At 39.6% G+C, this 19313-nt stretch overlaps 1 protein-coding gene across 1 annotated transcript in view; it reads left to right on the top strand.

The window, feature by feature from the left end:
• The window catches only part of LOC133659655 (A disintegrin and metalloproteinase with thrombospondin motifs 16), a 107098-nt gene that overhangs the window by 51357 nt on the left and 36428 nt on the right, over positions 1-19313 (top strand). The window contains exons 11-13 of the mRNA XM_062062240.1: positions 5819-5914; positions 16346-16494; positions 17692-17864. Coding sequence (XP_061918224.1) covers positions 5819-5914; positions 16346-16494; positions 17692-17864 — 418 coding nt within the window. The remainder of the gene's footprint in view (positions 1-5818; positions 5915-16345; positions 16495-17691; positions 17865-19313) is intronic.

A 19313-nucleotide genomic window follows, 5' to 3' on the forward strand; every position in this document is an offset into this window, starting at 1 on the left:
AATGGTAGGCAAAATTCTCCAAAAAGTGCAGTTCCCCTTTAAGTTTCACAGTAATCAGGTGATAATATTATCATGAATAGTATACTCTACATAAAATCTAACAGCCCATCCAAAAAAGTAGCCAGTGTTTATGTGAACAACGAGAATAAACTTTTGCCCTCAGCTTTTTGTCGGTCCTGCATGTCTGTATACATTTTAACCATGAGAAATAAATATTTCCAAATGTATTAATAACCAATGTTTTTTTCATTGTATATTTTTATTTCTGATCGGGCAATGAACAGGGAATGAGAAAGATGGTTTATCCTAAAATAACTGTGTGTGTGTGTGTGTGTGTTTGTGTGTGTGTGTGTGTGTGTGTGTGTGTGTGTGTGTGTGTGTGTGTGTGTGTGTGTGTGTGTGTGTGTGTGTGTGTGTGTGTGTGTGTGTGTGTGTGTGTGTGTGTGTGTGTGTGTGTGTAAGAGAAAGAAAAAACAGTTTGATTTATTTTGGACAATCAGCTAGGCTTGCTACAATTAATCTAGTAAATCAATTAATTTGATTACAAAAAAGCTTTGATTTGTATTATTTTCTCTTTGATTAATTTTTTAATGAGCCTAACCAATACAAATTGATCAAATACGGATTGCAGTGAATGCCTGGAACTTGAAATACGCAGACATCATTTGTACATGGCCGCTGCAATAGAGTGCAGTGTGTTGTGTGGGTGCCATGATCTGTGTGGCGGCGGACAGCAGATTTCTTTTTTTTTGCATACATGTTAAAAGTGCAATTTCAATGTTGATATGTACATTTATCAAAAATTAAAAAAGGTTATATCAAGTGGAAATATAGTTATAGTCAAATATTTTCCCTAAAGTACGCACTGAGGCTGTAAAGGGTGTTCTATCCGATTACGCGATTAATCAAATACACTAATCAATAGTTACAGCCGTACAATAAGCATATATTGATGATTGCATGAGGAAAAATATCAGTGAAAGATAATTAAAATGTGTAATTTAATATCTAAAAGTAAAAATGCATATCACAAGATCCTTATTATAATTGTATATGAAACCTACAGCATGTTAAGTTAAAATGTATAATTTCCAAGTATTTTAACAGGTGTTTCTTAGAGGGTTACATCTCACTGTCTAGTTAAATGTAGTTTAGCATACAAGCTTTGTACAACATGTGGAAGAATGACAGTAACAGCATGAATAAGTTTGAAAAAACAAGCTTCAGACTCCCCTATTACATAAACACATGTCATTGTTCTGAACATGCTCGTCTAAACACCCAAACATTTCATTACCTAAACCTGATTTCAGCTATAAAATATTCAACAAGTGCTCTCTCGTGGATTCGCTCTTACAATATGTCTTTTGGACGACACTTGTGCACCTGGTAGCATCGGAGTGAACGGCAGCCCAGAGTCTCTTAGCAGCACTTAAAATCATAGCCTTTCCAGATATTTGTCTCTAATTAAACAAAACATCAACCTCTCAGCTGCAGTTGATTGTACTGTGAGTCAATGTATAACCCTTTTTGGCAAGCAATTTTAAACCTCCCTCATGGTAAGACTGTAGGGTTAAAAATATGTGGTCTACCTTCATAAAACACCCAAGATCAGATATTATAGGGTATGGTTATTGTGTGTTGTCCTATATTTCAATTTCCTGTCTAACTGTTTTCCTCTTTTTATTACATTTTCATGCCTCACTTCCTCTCTTTGGCATTTGTTTTTTTCTAAAACAGTTTTAAACAGTATGTTGGACAACTCAGGTTTGGGATGGAATTCAAAATGGCTCTTTTGGAGCTCAGCGCTGACTCCAAGGTTCCTGTCAGCATCTGTGCTGACTTGTCAAGCTCAGTCAGATGCAGTCATTCAGATAGTAAGAGGATGGAAATGCTTAAAAGTAGTAGACTGTGTTTTTCTGGCAACATGATCATGGAAACCACACAGTGCTCCCATCCGATTTTTTTCAGACCACTGCTGAGAATCCCGTCTGCGAGATCATGTGAATTGAGTTTGGCAGTTGTGCCCTATTATTCTTGTGATTGCAGCTTATTTTCTATTTCTCTCAATGCATATTTGTACCTGTCAGTTTAAATCATACCTCATAAGTTTACAAACAAAAAAATCATATCACAGCATGTTTTTCTACACCCCTGCGGGCCTGATATGCTAAAGGTTTGCGTGTATTAAAACACGTGCAAACTTCACAGAGCATGCACCGCTGATCGATTAAGCTTGTGTGCAGAGGACAGCAAATCTAGCGCCATCTACTTACCATGTCTTTCTTCATGTGTATGCTGAATATATGATGATTACTAGAATGCCCACAATAGTAAGATGAGGAGATGCAAATATAATCATTTTGCACACGTAATGTGATTTGTCAAGCCTAAAACTGTTCTGCGACTGCTGTTTTGCATCTTTATTTATTATGTCTGGAATGTACGTGCAAACTGGCACACAAAACCTAAATTTCGTTGGACCTGTACCTGTACATGCACAATGACAATAAAGATCATTCATTCAAAAATGGCCTTGCCACGGTCAGAAGGAGGTGATTGCTGCAACAGGATGTTTTCTGAGGTGGCACTTAGTGAAAAAAGTTTGCGAACACTGTCCTATATGATCAAACTTTTTACAACATGCACATTTTGCCTCTGAATCATTCCAGTGCACTATCGCAGTCATTGCCTGTGCTGTAGCAAAGGTACCAGTCATGCAGTCTCCAAGAGCGCCCTTTAGACGTACTAAAAATAGGTTCTGTTTTCTAAATTGCGATTCTATATTGCAGAAAAGGTGGTACCAATTATAGATGTGTGCTGCATGGTCAATAACATTGCAAAACACCACAGGTTGGAGCCAAAGATAACATGAATGTGGAGGGAAATAAGTGTGTCCATGGCGACAGCCTGTATAGTAATGTAAAATCCTCATTTAAAAAGTCCGATCTGCACCACTTTTTTTACAAATCAATTGTCTTAGTAAATGACCTGCAAAACACCCATTAATAGTACACACAATTTTGTTTTCACACTATTTAGCATGTGTTATTTAGATCTTAGTAGATCAGGCCCGAGTGCAGCACGGTGGAACAGGGGTTAGTACATGTTCCTCTCAATATGGTCCTTGGTTTGATCCTGGGCTCAGGATCTTTATGTGTGGAGTTTGCATGTTATTCCCGCTACTGCAACACTAAATTGGCCATAGTGTGTGAATGTGAGTGTGAATGTTGTCCGTCTATCTGTGTTGGCTCTGCAATGAGGTGACGACTTGTCCAGGGTGTACCCCGCCTTCCGCCCATGTGCAGCTGGGATAGCCTCCAGCACCCCCTGCCACCTCGTAAGGGACAAGTGGTAGAAAATGAATGGACGGATAGATCTGTGTTTAACGGTTCAGAAAGTTACTCCATTGCTCTTCTATTTTTTACTATTGAACATTTCTGTATCTGTATTGTTAACCAGATCCTAATCAAAATATAACATCAATTAATAACAACGTTTTGGGAAAGTTGCAAATTGCAGGTTGTGTTTTTTTTTGTTTGTTTTTTTTTAAACAAAATCCTCCTAAATGTGTGTTTCATTTACTGTTACAATGTTTGAAATAACAGCATTACAAAGTAACAGGGTCACTTTTTTGTGGTAACAGGTATTCTAAATAATTAGGACACTGCAACGCCGTCACCGTCATGGCCCAATATTAGTGTGGCGATCATGAACCAACATGAAGTGATCAGAACACTGTCTTCATTCATTGTACAGCAGAAATATTAGCAGGGCGTGAAATAGGTAATTAAAACACAGACACAAGAGCTGAGCCCAGCACAGCCGTGAGCATACAAAACGGACAGAGGGAGACGTGAGAAGGTGAAAGAACTATGCTATATAATTTGAGACTCCACACTGGAATGGTTAGGAAAATAAGCGGCAGTAAACAAAAGCTGAGGCACTTTGTGTTCCTGAATGTGAATCTCTGTTAAAGACTATGCTCTCTCGCTAGCTGGCGTCACTCAACAAACACCGCCTTTTAAAGGCAAACATTCAAAGTCACAGATAATACATAATGTTCGCTAATCTCATGAAACATTTCTCAACAAAGTGTGAAGGTTTTTCAAAAAGTACCTCAATAATTACTTATTTTGCTTGCGACACAAGTCTGTTAAAGGCCTACTGAAATGAGATTTTCTTATTTAAATGAGGATAGCAGATCCATTCTATGTGTCATACTTAATCATTTCGCGATATTGCCATATTTTTGCTGAAAGGATTTAGTAGAGAACATCGACGATAAAGTTTGCAACTTTTGGTCGCTGATAAAAAAGCCTTGCCCGTACTGGAAGTAGCGTGACGTCACAGGTTGTGGAGCTCCTCACATCTGCACATTGTTTACAATCATGCCCACAAGCAGCGAGAGCGATTCGGACCGAAAAAGCGACAATTTCCGCTTTAATTTGAGCGAGGATGAAAGATTTGTGGATGAGGGAAGTGAGAGTGAAGGACTAGAGGGCAGTGGAAGCGATTCAGATAGGGAAGATGCTGTGAGAGGCGGGTGGGACCTGATATTCAGCTGGGAATGACTAAAACAGTAAATAAACACAATACATATACATACTCTATTAGCCACAACACAACCAGGCTTATATTTAATATGCCAGAAATTAATTCCGCATAACAAACACCTCCCCCCTCCCGTCCATATAACCCGCCAATACAAATCAAACACCCGCACAACACACTCAATCCCACAGCCCAAAGTACCGTTCACCTCCGCAAAGTTCATACAGCACATATATTTCCCCAAAGTTACGTATGTGACATGCACATAGCGGCACGCACGTACGGGCAAGCGATCAAATGTTTGGAAGCCGCAGCTGCGTACTCATGGTAGCGCGTATCCAACTCAAAGTCCTCCTGGTAAGAGTCTCTGTTGTCCCATCTCCACAAGCATGCGTATCCAACTCAAAGTCCTCCTGGTAAGAGTCTCTGTTGTCCCAGGCCAATGGTAAAGCTTGTCCCAGGCCAATAGTAAAGCTTAACTGTCATCGTTCGGGAATGTAAACAATGAAACACCGGCTACGTGTTTGTGTTGCTGCAACCAGCCGCTAATACACCGCTTCCCACCTACAGCTTTCTTCTTTGCTATCTCCATTGTTCATTAAACAAATTGCAAAAGATTCACCAACACAGATGTCCCGAATACTGTGGAATTTTGCGATGAAAACAGACGACTTAATAGCTGGCCACAATGGGTGTCCCAAATGTCCGCTATAATCCGTGACGTCACGCGCATACGTCATCATACCGAGACGTTTTCAGCAGGATATTTCACGGGAAATTTAAAATTGCACTTTAGTAATCTAACCCGGCCGTGTTGGCATGTGTTGCAATGTTAATATTTCATCAGATGTATAAACTATCAGACTGCGTGGTCGGTAGTAGTGGGTTTCAGTAGGCCTTTAACTAATTACATTTATTCAGGAGGAATTCTGTTTGTAATTCAATCACCTTTTTGGAAAGTACGTTAAGTAGGTAAGTACCTTTTACATTGTCAAAACAACTGCTGTGATAAGTGTCATTAAAACAACAGAACTTGTGATGGCCTCACTCACACCATGTTTTTTATGTATATTTCTGTTAATGTTCATGAAACTGCTTGTTTCAAAATCGTTCTCCAGACAGCAATGTGTTTTTCCTTCACATTGCTGTTGTACAATACAGTTATTAGGTAGTTGTAGCAGTCATCACATTTCTATTTGGAGAAGAAACAAAAACGCCGCAGGGGTGAAATGCAATGCAAATTATTTTTTGTTATTTTTCCTAGGATATCTGCAAAGCTCTTTGGTGCCACCGTGTTGGGAGGAAGTGCGAGACCAAGTTCATGCCAGCAGCAGAAGGCTCGGCCTGTGGACCTGACATGGTGACTTAACATACGCTTTTGGTGTGTGTGTGTGTGTGTGTGTGTGTGTGTGTGTGTGTGTGTGTGTGTGTGTGTGTGTGTGTGTGTGTGTGTGTGTGTGTGTGTGTGTGTGTGTGTGTACATACGTGCGTGCGTGCATGTGTGAGAAAGTGTAACGTGATAATGCTTAGGATGTTTGTCACCTTACCAGTGGCATCACATGACATGTTGGACCTAAGAGCCTGTCTACACAGGAATGTTTAGGTCAGAACAGTAAAGTTTTGTATCGTTTTGGCATTTCATCCACAAGGTAACTGCGTTTTGAGTGCCCTGAAACAATATTTTTTTAACAACGACTTTGAGTGTGGGAAAATTTGATAATGGCGTTCATTATGAGTCTTTGTACAATTTTTGGCAAATTATTGTGATTACCGTATTTTTCGGGGTATAAATCGCTCCGGAGTATAAGTCGCTCCGGAGTATAAGTCACACCGGCCGAAAATGCATAATAAAGAAGGAAAAAAACATATATAAGTCGCAGAGTATAAGTCGCATTTTGGGGGGAAATTTATTTGATGAAACCCAACTCCAAGAATAGACATTTGAAAGGCAATTTAAAATAAATAAAGAATAGTGAACAACAGGCTGAATAAGTGTACGTTATATGATGCATAAATAACCAACTGAGAACGTGCCTGGTATGTTAACGTAACATATTATGGTAAGAGTCATTCAAATAACTATGACGTATAGAACATGCTATACGTTTACCAAACAATCTGTCACTCCTAATCGCTAAATCCGATGAAATCTTATACGTCTAGTCTCTTACGTGAATGAGCTAAATAATATTATTTGATATTTTACGGTAATGTGTTAATAATTTCACACATAAGTCGCACCCCCGGCCAAACTATGAAAAAATCTGCGACTTATAGTCCGAAAAATACGGTAATCGTACATGTCTTTGAAATTATTTGATTGTGCCTGGTTAGCAGCATGGTGAAACAGGGGTTAGTGCATGTGCTTCACAATACGAAGGTCCTGGGTTCGATCCTGGGCTCGGGATCTTTCTGTGTGGAGTTTGCATGTTCTCCTCGTGACTGCGTGGGTTCCCTCCGGGTACTCCGGCTTCCTCCCACCTCCAAAGACGTGCACTTTGGGATAGGTTGATTGGCAACACTAAATTGTCCCTAGTGTGTGAATGTGAGTGTGGATGTTGTCTGTCTATCTGTGTTGGCCCTGCGATGAGGTGGCGACCCCGAAAGGGACTGTCAAGACGAGGACAATGAAGTGGTTTGTTTTCCCGAGATGCATACGAATTGGACCGGACATGGCGTGAAGTTAAATTCATGATTTAATAATGGACTATAAAAAGTATAAACAAAAGGCGCGCACAAGGCGGGGAACAAACGTGGCTAATAAAACAAAACTAGCACAAAAGCAGAACTATGGAAAAAAAGGAACAAACAAAAGGCGCTCACAGCGGAGGTACAAAACAGTGGCTTGAATAAACAAAAAAAACTTACGTGGCAAGAAAAGAGCAGCATGAACTATGACCTGGACAGTGTAAGCCAGAGGTGTGGACTCGAGTCACATGACTTGGACTCGAGTCAGACTCGAGTCATGAATTTGATGACTTTGGACTCGACTTGACAAATTGTAAAGAGACTTGCAACTCGACTTAGACTTTAACATCAATGACTTGTGACTTCACTTGGACTTGAGCCTTTTGACTTGACATGACTTGTTACTTTCCCCAAAACCCAAAGATTAAAAAGTTATTTGGGAGCGCGCCGCTCCGTATTTTTCCTTTTCTTCGTCTGTGTCTATCAGCGTGTTGTTCCTGTCAGCTGGTGTGCTCTCAGTACAACAGCCAATCAAATTAGATATACGCTGTTTTCATCACACAGCTCTCATCCAATCAAATTGCAGGACAACCACTGAAGAAAAATTGTCAAACAATGCGGCAGTGAGAAACAATTATGCCAAAGTTAATTTCGTTCGGGTATTAAAACTACGACTCGGTCAACAAAAAACGAATAGCCCTATGCAAATCATGCAGTTCGAATATTATAGACGGAGACGTAACAACTTCCAACTTCATTCGACATTTGAAGATGCACAAAGAAGGGTAAGTTTTGAATGTAAGCTAACGTTTATTGGCTAAGTAACGTGACTTTTATTTGCTGTGTAGTTAAATCAGTGAGGCTGTAAACTCACTGCTAACGTTATAACCATAGACATCTTATAAGGGTACGCAGCATGGAGCGCTACTGCCTACAGGCACAGACGAGACGCGGGCCGCCATCTTGGAGTGGTGATCCGCTCCACTAGTGCAATTCATTTGGCAGGAGCAATGAACTGTCAGCGCAATTAATTCATCTTACCTCACTGAATACCACTCATTTTCACGCGCTTTGTTGTCATACGTGTAGCTATGATAAAGGACACATGTTTTGGTGTGTTTTATTATTCATAGTTTGCTTAACAGTCATATAATATTCTTATACGCTATAAGTGACCAGACGTCCGAGATCAAAACTGGGAATATAATCCCCAGAGAAAGGGGAAAAAAACGGTCAGCTATTTTTAAATTGAAGAAACAATATGATTAGGTTATATATACATGTGTATATCCTACATAAACAATGTATGAATACATTAGATATCTATATATCTTATAGACTGTATCTCTGTTGCTGCAGCAGCAGAGAGTTTATTCCGTCTTGACACTTTGTATTGATATTTTGTATTACATTCTTCCCTTAAATGATCATGTTTACAATGATTGTTATATATGTATTTTTTATGTATGTCGCTTTGGATAAAAGCGTCTGCCAAATACTTAAACATATATAAACACCTGAAAGTCTTTATATCAGCTAAAACCACCAATCTGTTTCACTGGATTCAGAATAAAACCAAATGCTGTCTTACCCAACAATGTTAGTATTTGAATATTGTTACTTGAAGACTTATTCCTGGTTACAATTATACTGTTAAGAAAGTATTGTCTTATATTTTGCCTAAAATGAGAATGCATCATAATCAGTAGCGGCTGGTGAATTTTGTTTTAGGTGGGGCTGAAAGTTTGTAAACCAAACCCCTTTAGGGGCGTCATCCTCCCCCAGAAGATTTCTTTGTGATTTTCACATACAAATATTGAAGATCTTTGCTCCTTCTCAACTCTGTGGTAATGTTATTTTCATAAAATACAACCAATAGTACATTAATGTTAAATCTTACTTGTGAAAAGTAATCCCCCGATTCCTATTTTCAACAGTCCGCTCATTTGAGCAGGAAAACGCTGAACACCAGCCCGGCATCTTTGTTTTCTACCTGTCAACTGTCAGTTTAGGCTACTCGCCGGCTCCTCATCACCACTTCAAGATGCAAATTGCTCGCGTCACAGCAACCAATGCTGCGTCTACTTATAAGATGTCTGTGGTTATAACGTCATTGCAAACACGGCAATCTGTTGCGTCCACTGCAGTTCGCTACCTTATTCATACTTTTTGTCAAGTGATTTTTTTTAAGAAGGGTTGCATGAGGTACCTATACATAACGTTACGTTAGTCAATGTATCACACACAATAACGTAACGTTAGACGGCGGTCAGCAGCACCGCGTATTTTAGCCACCTACAAAAAGACAAACATAGTCAAATAAAGGTCAGTTAAAATGTATACTATATTAAGAATATGTGTACATATTGCATAGGGCCCTGACATTTAAAAAGTACAACTCTGTTCATTGTTATGTTCATGTATTTGTTATGTTTTTCATGTGTACGCACACATCAACACACATACAGTATGAGATGAGATCAATGAGATAAGGTAAGAACAGAATAGAAACTGCTGTAGAACTAGTTACAATGCAATATGCCATGGACATACAATGTTAACACTTTTGTACAAATAAGTACAGTTGCACTTGTTTTTGCAAATGTGTTTATTCTGTAAAGGAATGAGTTAAATGTTTAAATTTGTTTACACTATTAAAATGACTGGTTAATAGTGCTATTATGAATTGCAATGTCAGTACTATTTTTTTTCCTGCTATTTCAAATGCACTTGTTTTAATAAATAAATACAACGTTTTAAAAGCATACACAATCTGTGTAAAAATATTAGTCTGTGGTTAAAAGGACTTGAAAGGACTCGAAACTCAAAATGCATGACTTGTGACTTGACTTGAGACTTTCCAGTCTTGACTTTGGACTTGACTCGGGACTTGCCTGTCTTGACTCGGGACTTGACTCGAGACTTGAGGGCAAAGACTTGAGACTTACTTGTGACTTGCAAAGCAATGACTTGGTCCCACCTCTGGTGTAAGCAGCATGTCAAGAGTGCAGAGCATGAATGTGATGTCGCCAGGCTGACCAACAGAAAATGACAGGCTTAAATAGTCATGTGGTGATTGAAAACAGGTGCGTGAGTTCAAATGAATCAGGTGTGTGAGTCGTGAGGACAGGTGAACTGATTGGTAGTCATGGAAACAAAACAGGGAGTGAAAAACAGGAACTGACAGAGTGCAAAAACCAAACAGAACATAGCCAAACTAAACATGATCACCAAGACATGACAGGGACAAGCGGTAAAAAATGCATGGATGGATGGTGTGTTGCAGAAACAAATGAAATTGTTGAAAACAAGTTGATCGAACAGCGGGACAAGATTATCTTCCGCGTCAGACATGGGAAATGCAGACATTGAAAATAACCCTTCTAACACGTCTATCTTTGTTCTTACGCCAAGTCTACCTGTTTGAATACATATTTGTACGTGTACGTGAGTTTGGTTTCACTGCACTGTTACTCTATGGGAGTGTCACTTAAAACATCAATTACTTCCAGTGGGCAGTTGACATGAGCAGACCTTACATGTTACTAGATTAACTTGTATCGTGCTGCCAGAACACAGGTTTATTTCCAGAATTATTGATCTAAACAGGTAAAGGTGTAGACAAAGCATTGTGGGTGTAAATGTATTAGTTTGCGTCACAGGTTCGAAAAAATTGTTTTCTTATTTTTCATTATATTTTCTTGCAACAGACCACACATTGTAAACTTGGTGGTAAATAGATTTTGTTTATTTGACTACTTGGGCACTTAAACAATTTAGGCCCTATTCTCCCATGTGCTTCAATGAAAAAATGTGTACAACTGCACAGATTCTGGCCCCTTCAACCTAGGGTAAATCCCACCTAACCTTATCCTTTGTCCACATACACACAATGGTCGTTTAAGACCCCCTGCCCCCCTCCGTCCGCCGGCGCAACCCGACCTAGTACACATGCACAGAAAATACGCACGTCATAGTCACCTCCAGTGCTGCTTTGTGTGCAAGTTCTTAAATAAAATGTAACTTATCTGAACAATATCCAGTGTTGTGGTATTTCAATTAACTGGAATCCAGTGTGCTGTGGAGCCCTATTGTAGTGAATCACACCTGAGCCATCATAAATTAATCAAATCTTTAATGGACATGTAAAGGTAAACAATGTGACAAAGAACATTTGACAACAATCAATCTAGGGATCTAGATATCTGGCCAGGACACTCCTCACTCTTTTGCCTTCACCTTCATTGTCCATTCGTTTTTGGTGACTTTATATACTCTGGACCTAGACGTTGAGTCCGCGACATACATGGCGGACAATAACTGATACAGTCTGCTTTGCCAGTCCAAATGCATTTGATGTTTTCCATAGTCTTGACTCGACGGCCAGGTATTGGAAAGCACACATCCACGGGAGCCTGCATTCTTGTTGTCTCTCCTTCTCTTGCCGTTTGAGATGTGTTGTATACGAAATAGCTGCAATCGCGCGTTTCCTTCACTTAAGGTATTCATGTGTGATTTCCACAAGCGTCTGTACATGTAGAAGAATGACAAACACGGGCATGTCTGGATGACTCGCCTCCATCTTTCCAGTGGTTAGCTACGGTTGTTCTGACGCTGGTTGTGGCGCGTTCTTTCTGACGTCACTTCCTGTGTGGGGTGCGGTCTTCCTGACTTCACTTCCTCTCCGAACTCAGTTTGTAAACGATCAATGAGTCCATACAAAGCTAAGAGCAGGAGATTCAAGAAATACACGGCGCACTTAAATTATCCAAGGAGGGTTATCTTAAACGATGGTTTAGTGTGGCTGACACGATGTTTAGGCTAAATAATTATTTGTTTAAGGGGTTATCCGGCTTAGTGTAGACATCGTTTGTTCATGTGCGCCTTTATCCAAGACTTGCACTTTGGGTGCGAAAATCTGTTCATCTTTCAAATCTGGCCTTCTGAGTATCCTTCCATAGACTCAAGTATGTTTGCTGTTATGTGCCTCTGATGCTGGAATAAGTCCAGTGCCCCGGAAAGGTGAAACATTATATTGCACTTGAAGTTTGGATGCCGTGTACACCACACATAATAAATGATAAAGAAACTTCCTGAAAACGATCAGATTTAATCTGATCGCTTCAATTAAGACACCTGGAAACAGCCATTAAAATGAGAATAATATCACCATAATGCCGCTTAAAAATACAAATAAAAATTCAGCGATGTGCATATGCACATCGTTGTCTCTTGAGTTGCTGTAATCTGCGCTTTAGCAATGTTATTGTGAGGGAAGACTTTCTAGTAGCTCTGTTTTTGTATGTACAGCGCCACATACAGCTGAGGCTTATGTATTGCATAGTTTTTTACTCAGTCTTCCTGTCTGGAAGTGACTATTGTTGATCCAACACGTGTGTGGACGTGTTTTTTTTTCAACCCAGCAAAAGAAGAAAAAAATCACAAAAGTTCCAGTGTAGACAAGGGTGTAAATGTTAGTGCCAATTTGAGCAGTCTTACTAAAAATGTTTGGCTTCTGTAGTCATCTTTTGGAGGAGAAATGTAGTCCCACTGTAGCCACTCGTGCCAACAGGCATTTGTATGTGTGGGGGGAAAAAAAGTTGTTTATGTGTGCAAATCTGGTTAATTAAAACAAGCATATGGCACCATGGCAACATCATAACAAATAAATACAGTACAATATAGATACAAAAAAACACAAAACTGGAGCTTTGAAACTAGAATACCTCAAATAGACTACGAAGTTTCAAAAGACTTAAGCGACTGAAATGTAGAGGGGGTTTTCCCTTTAACACATTAGTGGTGCCAGACTTACATTCCTCCTTGAAGGGGGTTACAGATCACTGAAGGATTAAATATCATATGAGACAAATAGTGAACAGGATCCACAATGAAAATACAGTTATGGAGACATATGGAGAGTTGAATAATCAGGATTTTTTACTTATGACAATTCTATGCTTCCAACTTCAGCAGTTTTGACAAGGCACATTTTGGATTCGAGCATGACTGTACCACAGTGCACAATGCTAGGTCTAAAAAGGCAAGATTGGATGAGTTTGATGCCGAAAAACCTGAGAGGCTTGACCTAAACCATATCAAATTTTGGACACACATTTGGGATGAGCTACATTGTAACCTTTGACATTACAAATGATCCCAAAGATACACCAACATCCTGGAGAAGTATTCTCAGAAGTGCGAAGGTTGTCATTTTTACAAAGCAGCAACCAACTTCGTTATACCTTCCTAGTTCAGTATTTGTTTGTGCAAGGACAGTGCATTTTAAAGCTTTTGCAGAGCAACATACATTGACCAATAGAGCACAGAACAGTAGCTGATATATTTCATGAAATTTCCTGACACAGCAGTTTTAAGTGCTGGCCCAGGACCATCAGCTAATTTTTCGTTTTGATTATAAGTAAAACGTTTGGATGACCTTGACTATAAATTAGATTTGAGCTAATTCAAGTGCAATGTCGATACAATATTCTTCTTCAGGGAGCAACTGCAACTGCTTTGTTGCTGATGTAGCAAAAAATGGGCTCTTGGGATCTGTGCCAGAAAGCAATCTGTGCTCTTTATTTATTGTTTCTTTCCTTCGTTCTTTTAAAATGATTCTCCCTAAGGGGCTCATTCCCTCTCTCAGCCTCTCTCCAACCGCCCAACCATCCCTCATAGGCATTTGGTACTCGATCTATTGAACCTGATGGCTTAATCCCACCCTTTCCCTCCACGGGACAATTAACAGAACACAAACAATGACAAGCTTACTTAGAAATCTGTGGCTCTCGGTCAGGGAACAACTTCAGGGGAAATCAGCTGTTCCCGTTCTTAGTGGAGAACCGCAAGATAAGTCCGAGACATGTATGTGTGTGGGGGGGATTCGTGCAGAGGCATGAAAACTTGGTGAGAACGAGAACAGCTGTGCATGTGCCCCAACTATCAACATGGATCATTCCAAAAGGAAGTTTCCTGCAACATGCCTGATGTCATCTGAACACAAAGAGATCCAGATCATGATAAAAAACGCTTGTGACACGAGTCTGAATTTCAGATTATCATCTCACATTACATTCAGGGACTTGGAGCGAGGTCATGGTCCCTTTGAACTATGTCTTTGGGTCATAAACTGGTTAAGTGCTATGTTTTCGTTTTGCCGTGTAATTATGATTAAATCAAAATTAGCATGTGTTCAGCCTCACTTTCATCAATCATACATTGCATAATTTTTGGGGCAAAATATATTTACCAACCTAATCGACCATCCTTTTTGTACATTAGCTAGCTGGCTGGATCGCATGTGAACGTGTTTGTAAATGGGCCCGATGCAGAGAATGAGGGTAATTTTGAACCCAAGTGAGACCTGACCTCACTTGTACTTGATCATTTTAAGCGCAAAACCAAATGTATTTTTGACGAGTGCTGGAGTAAAACAGGAATTTGTCTTTGCAATTCAGGAGACGAAAGACCCCCAGAGCAGCCCTCCATGTTTTCTTTACTGAGGAAGAAAGTTATAAAGCATACTATAATTGATTTATGCATTGTGTTCAGCAGTATTTCTAGTTTCATTGTTTTCAAAGTATCAGTATCTGCTGAAATAAATATATATGGAGAATGCAATATAATTTTCAGGCATTTTCTGCATGTGGTTTAGCTCTCTTAATTAAACTGTTAGGAGAGGCAGTCTAAAAGTAGCACGTGGGTAAATTCAAAGTTCTACACACTAAACAATGCTGGGCTATTTTGATAACCCAATTTATGAGTTGCGAGTGTTGGGTTAAATTTTGGAGTTATTTTTATGAAGACCGATCCATTTTTTGGGTTATAAGGGTATTATTTTAACTAAATGTCTGTGTTTTCAAAACTATGAACCATTTTGGTGTTGTTTTTCAATGAGTAAAGCATTTTTGGGTAAAAGGCTTTTTTTCCTAAAACGGTAATTTTTTCTTGAAGGGAATTTTATTAAGGATTAATCTCATTAACATTATTTACAATCACACATCTTATGTACATGAAAATATTTGAGCATGCTGTATAGAACTGCTATTGTCATGAGCCGCTGCCCGGATCATGTTTGTTTAGTTTTTGACTCTCTCAGTTCCTGTTTTGAGCACCCCTGGGTTTGTATTTTAGTTGCCATGACTGCAGATTGTTTTCACCTGCCTCTGATTAGTGTTCGGGACGCTCACCTGCTCTTGGGCAGTAACCAGAGAGCCACTTATTACCCGCTTTTCGCCACACTCAGTCTGGCTTTCTTATTTGCTTCCACGCAACAGTTACGACGGCTACTAATTTGATTCCTGAGCTAAGCTTCGCGTTTTTGTTTGCCTGTTTACATGCTAAGCTTTTCTTGTTCGCTATTCCGTTAGCTTCCTGTGCTACAGGCACACTGGCACACTGGTAATTTCGATCAGTTGTTGGGAAGGAGTAGGACAAACCAGCAGTAACATGTATAATTTTGTAACCAACTATTGGGTCAAGGAGCGCTAAATTGCGCAACCCAATAGTTGGGTTTGGAATAACCCAACATTGTAGTGAGCATAATTCAGTTTTTGTGTTAAATAAATTTAACCCAGTAGTTGGGATATGAATCAACCAACATTGAGTTAGCATAACTCAACTTTTGGGTTAAATAATTCAACCCAATAGTTTGGTTGGGAATAACCCAACATTAAGTTATCATAACTCAACTTTTTGGTTAAATATTTCAACGCAAAAGTTGGGTTGAAAAAATTAAACCAAAATGTTGAATTAAAATAACTCAAATAAGGCGTTTTGTCCTTTTCTTAACCAGCAGTTGGGTTACAATTGGGTTATTTTTCAACCCAACATTTTTTAGTGTGTACAATACTTTGAATACTTTTAAAAAGTTAACTGTCATTTAAATCGATTGCGTTCATCTTGTCTTCTTACATATATGTTCACAATTCTTGTGTTCAGACAAATATTTTCTTACCTTCTGACAGTTTCGGCTAACACTTCAGCCTCCGTCAGAGAATTTTGAACATATAACTGTCATTTATTTAAAGCACATGGTGCACTTTTGTGTTTCTGATGCTTTTATGACTGACCATATGCATGTTGCCATTCTCTTATCCAGTGGTGTCGAAGGGGGCAGTGTGTGAAACAGGGTGATGAGGGTCCAAGGCCCCAGCATGGCCAGTGGTCAGAGTGGTCGTCTTGGTCCGTCTGCTCGCGAAGCTGCGAGAGTGGTGTCACCTATCGTGAGAGGCACTGCATTAAACCAAGGTGAAGAATAACATACATATCATTGCAAATGCAGTATATAGTTTTTGGACTGTTTTCAATGTGTGTCAATGATGTTGTTGCATCTAGCACTTTGAAGCACACATTGCTGGATAGTCTTATTAAAAAGAAAGTTTTTTTGTACAATATCCAAGTCATATACATTGCAATGGCCTTTAGCAAGAGTACTGTACATTAATTAGACCATTTGAATCCACACTTTGAAGTGAAAAGTGTAACCAGTTAAAGAAATATGCCGTGCAGTGGCCCAGGCTGGAGATCTGGGTTTGAATTTCCATTTGAACGTCGCAGTTTAGCGTTTGTGTTTTCTCTGTGTACAGTATTCTAACTTTGTTCCACATTCCAAAAACATTCACGTTAGGCTAGTTGGAGGGTATAACTCTAGGGTGTACCCACCCTCTGGCCATAAGTCAGCTGGGCTCGGCACCAGCTCAATGCCCACGACCCTGATGAAAACAAGCCTTATAGAAAATGGACGGATAGATGGAGGTTGCATGTACAAGGCCAGTCAATCAATGCAAGTTCCACTGTGGGTTTTGGATCTAAAATAACTGAACAACCCAATAAATTCCACCTATTGGGATTTTTAAACTCATTGTAATTTTGGGGTCTGTCATCATACTATTTGCTACTGTGTTGGGAACGTGACTCAACCGCTTCATTTCTTATCTGTTCACTTATTCCCTCTCTCATAAATCACTTGAGAATATTTGCATAGCCAGTCAGCCCTGGTGCCTTCTATCAAAATCTGGGGCTCCTCTTTATCAGGTCTTGCCAAGTTCTTGACAAATGGTGGGCTAAAGTAGACATAGAGGGGAAGAAAGGAGGGGAAAGGGGGCATTGGAAAGAAGACAGAGATAGGCAATGATAGACAAGCTTAGCGGGTGAGAAAAAGGCTAACAAAGAAATGTTTTTGAGACAGTCAAAGTAGGAATCATGAGAAGGAAATTTGAGAGGAAAGAAATTAGCTACATGACAGTGGCTTAAATAGTGATCACTGCCTGCGGATATACACTGAGAACCCTTCACAAAATAGTATCTCCCGGTTCCATACAATACAAACACTTTGTCAGTACAAATATGGCCAACCATTAAATTGAAGATTGCAAATGCTCATCAGACGATATGGACATGTTTTGTAACAATGTTGATGATCTAAAATTTGGATTTTTGTTGCAGACCTGCTTATGGAGGAAAGTTCTGTGAAGGCTCCTCCAGGTCGTATAAGCTGTGCAACACTCAGGATTGTCCCCTGAATGCCGTTGATTACAGAACACAGCAATGTGCTGAGTTTAACAGTAAACAGTTCAGAGGATGGCACTACACATGGAGTCCATACACAAGAGTGGATGGTGAGACAACAATTTGGACACACATCTATGAATTAATAGTTTCCCAATTCCCCCCTTTTTCCATAGGGGGGTTATGGTTAGTGGTCAGAATTAGTGTTAGGTTTTGGGGGTTATATTCAATGCTACCAATTTTGTGGAAACAGGTTGGTGTCACAGTGCACACAGCAATATCCATAAAGCCACAGTTGAATGAAGAAGTTGAATTTAGCATCAGTGACCTTTGAGCATAATATTACTCTTCTGGATAAAATTCCCACAGAAAGTCCACTCCACATTTAATTCAGTTTATCCAAAAGAAGATCCTATGATATTCCACATAATACCAATGTCCCAATACTCTGGTTCATGTGTACAATATGGGTTTGATCTGCTAAAGTTTGTGTGTAATAAAACACCTGCAAATTTGACAAGGCACACAAAGCTGATCTTCTAAGCTTGTGCCCTGTCCCTTATATCAGCAAATTACTGAGTGCGATACATTTAGCGAAGTACATGCAAATATAATCATTTGGTGATCACAATATAATTTATCAAGATTGAAAGTGTTTTGCAACCGCAGTTTTGCATCTATATTTAGCACATTTCAAATGTGCGTGCAAGCTGGTATAGTTTGGTATAGTTTGCACATGGCTGTGACAAAGGAGGCGATTGCGCAGCAAGGACAGACAATGGACACAGAATCTTCCGTCCTATGTCAACCAGTTTTCCAAAAACGGTGTTACAAAATAACGTTAGTTTTTCTAGTAATGAGTAACCTAATTAATTACTTTTATGTATGTGTGTGGCTGGTGGAACAGTTCAAATCGGATGAGAAATGCGGGATATGCATCCGATTGTATATTTCGAAGTCATTGTCAATAGGGAGAAAATTAATGGGAATTCCGGGAAAACTTGGAATTCTGGGAAAGGGACAACATGTTTTGTGTTCAACATATGTGAGGAGGAGTGTGGGTTGATGGTTGAAAGGTCGGAATCAAGTAAAAAAATGGCACAACATTTTTAGAATTTTGGGCATTGTATAAATATAAATATGTCCATTCATTTGAAGAAGAATTTCCTAGAAATGTGTGAAAAATGGGAATTTTTTAAACTATAGGTAATTGTCCTAGATCATGGGTGTCAAACTCTAGCCCGCGGGCCAATATTGGCCCGCCGTGTAATTTCACTTGGCCCTTGAGGCAATATCAAATTAACACTAAAGCTGGTCCGCCAATTATATACAGCGGTGGTGCCGCGGTAACATCGCATTCACCGCTAATTCTCATACTTGCCAACCCTCCCGGGAGACTCCCAAATTTCAGTGCCCCTCCCGAAAATCGTCACGTCCGCTTTTCATCCAGTCCAATGAGTGCTGGCCCAGTCACATAATATGTGCGGCTTCTGCACGCACACACAAGTGAATGCATCGCATACTTGATCAACAGCGATACAGGTTACACTGAGGGGTGA

This window comes from Entelurus aequoreus, linkage group LG11 (genome assembly GCF_033978785.1).
Source record: "Entelurus aequoreus isolate RoL-2023_Sb linkage group LG11, RoL_Eaeq_v1.1, whole genome shotgun sequence".
In the NCBI taxonomy this organism is placed as follows: Eukaryota; Metazoa; Chordata; class Actinopteri; order Syngnathiformes; family Syngnathidae; genus Entelurus; species Entelurus aequoreus.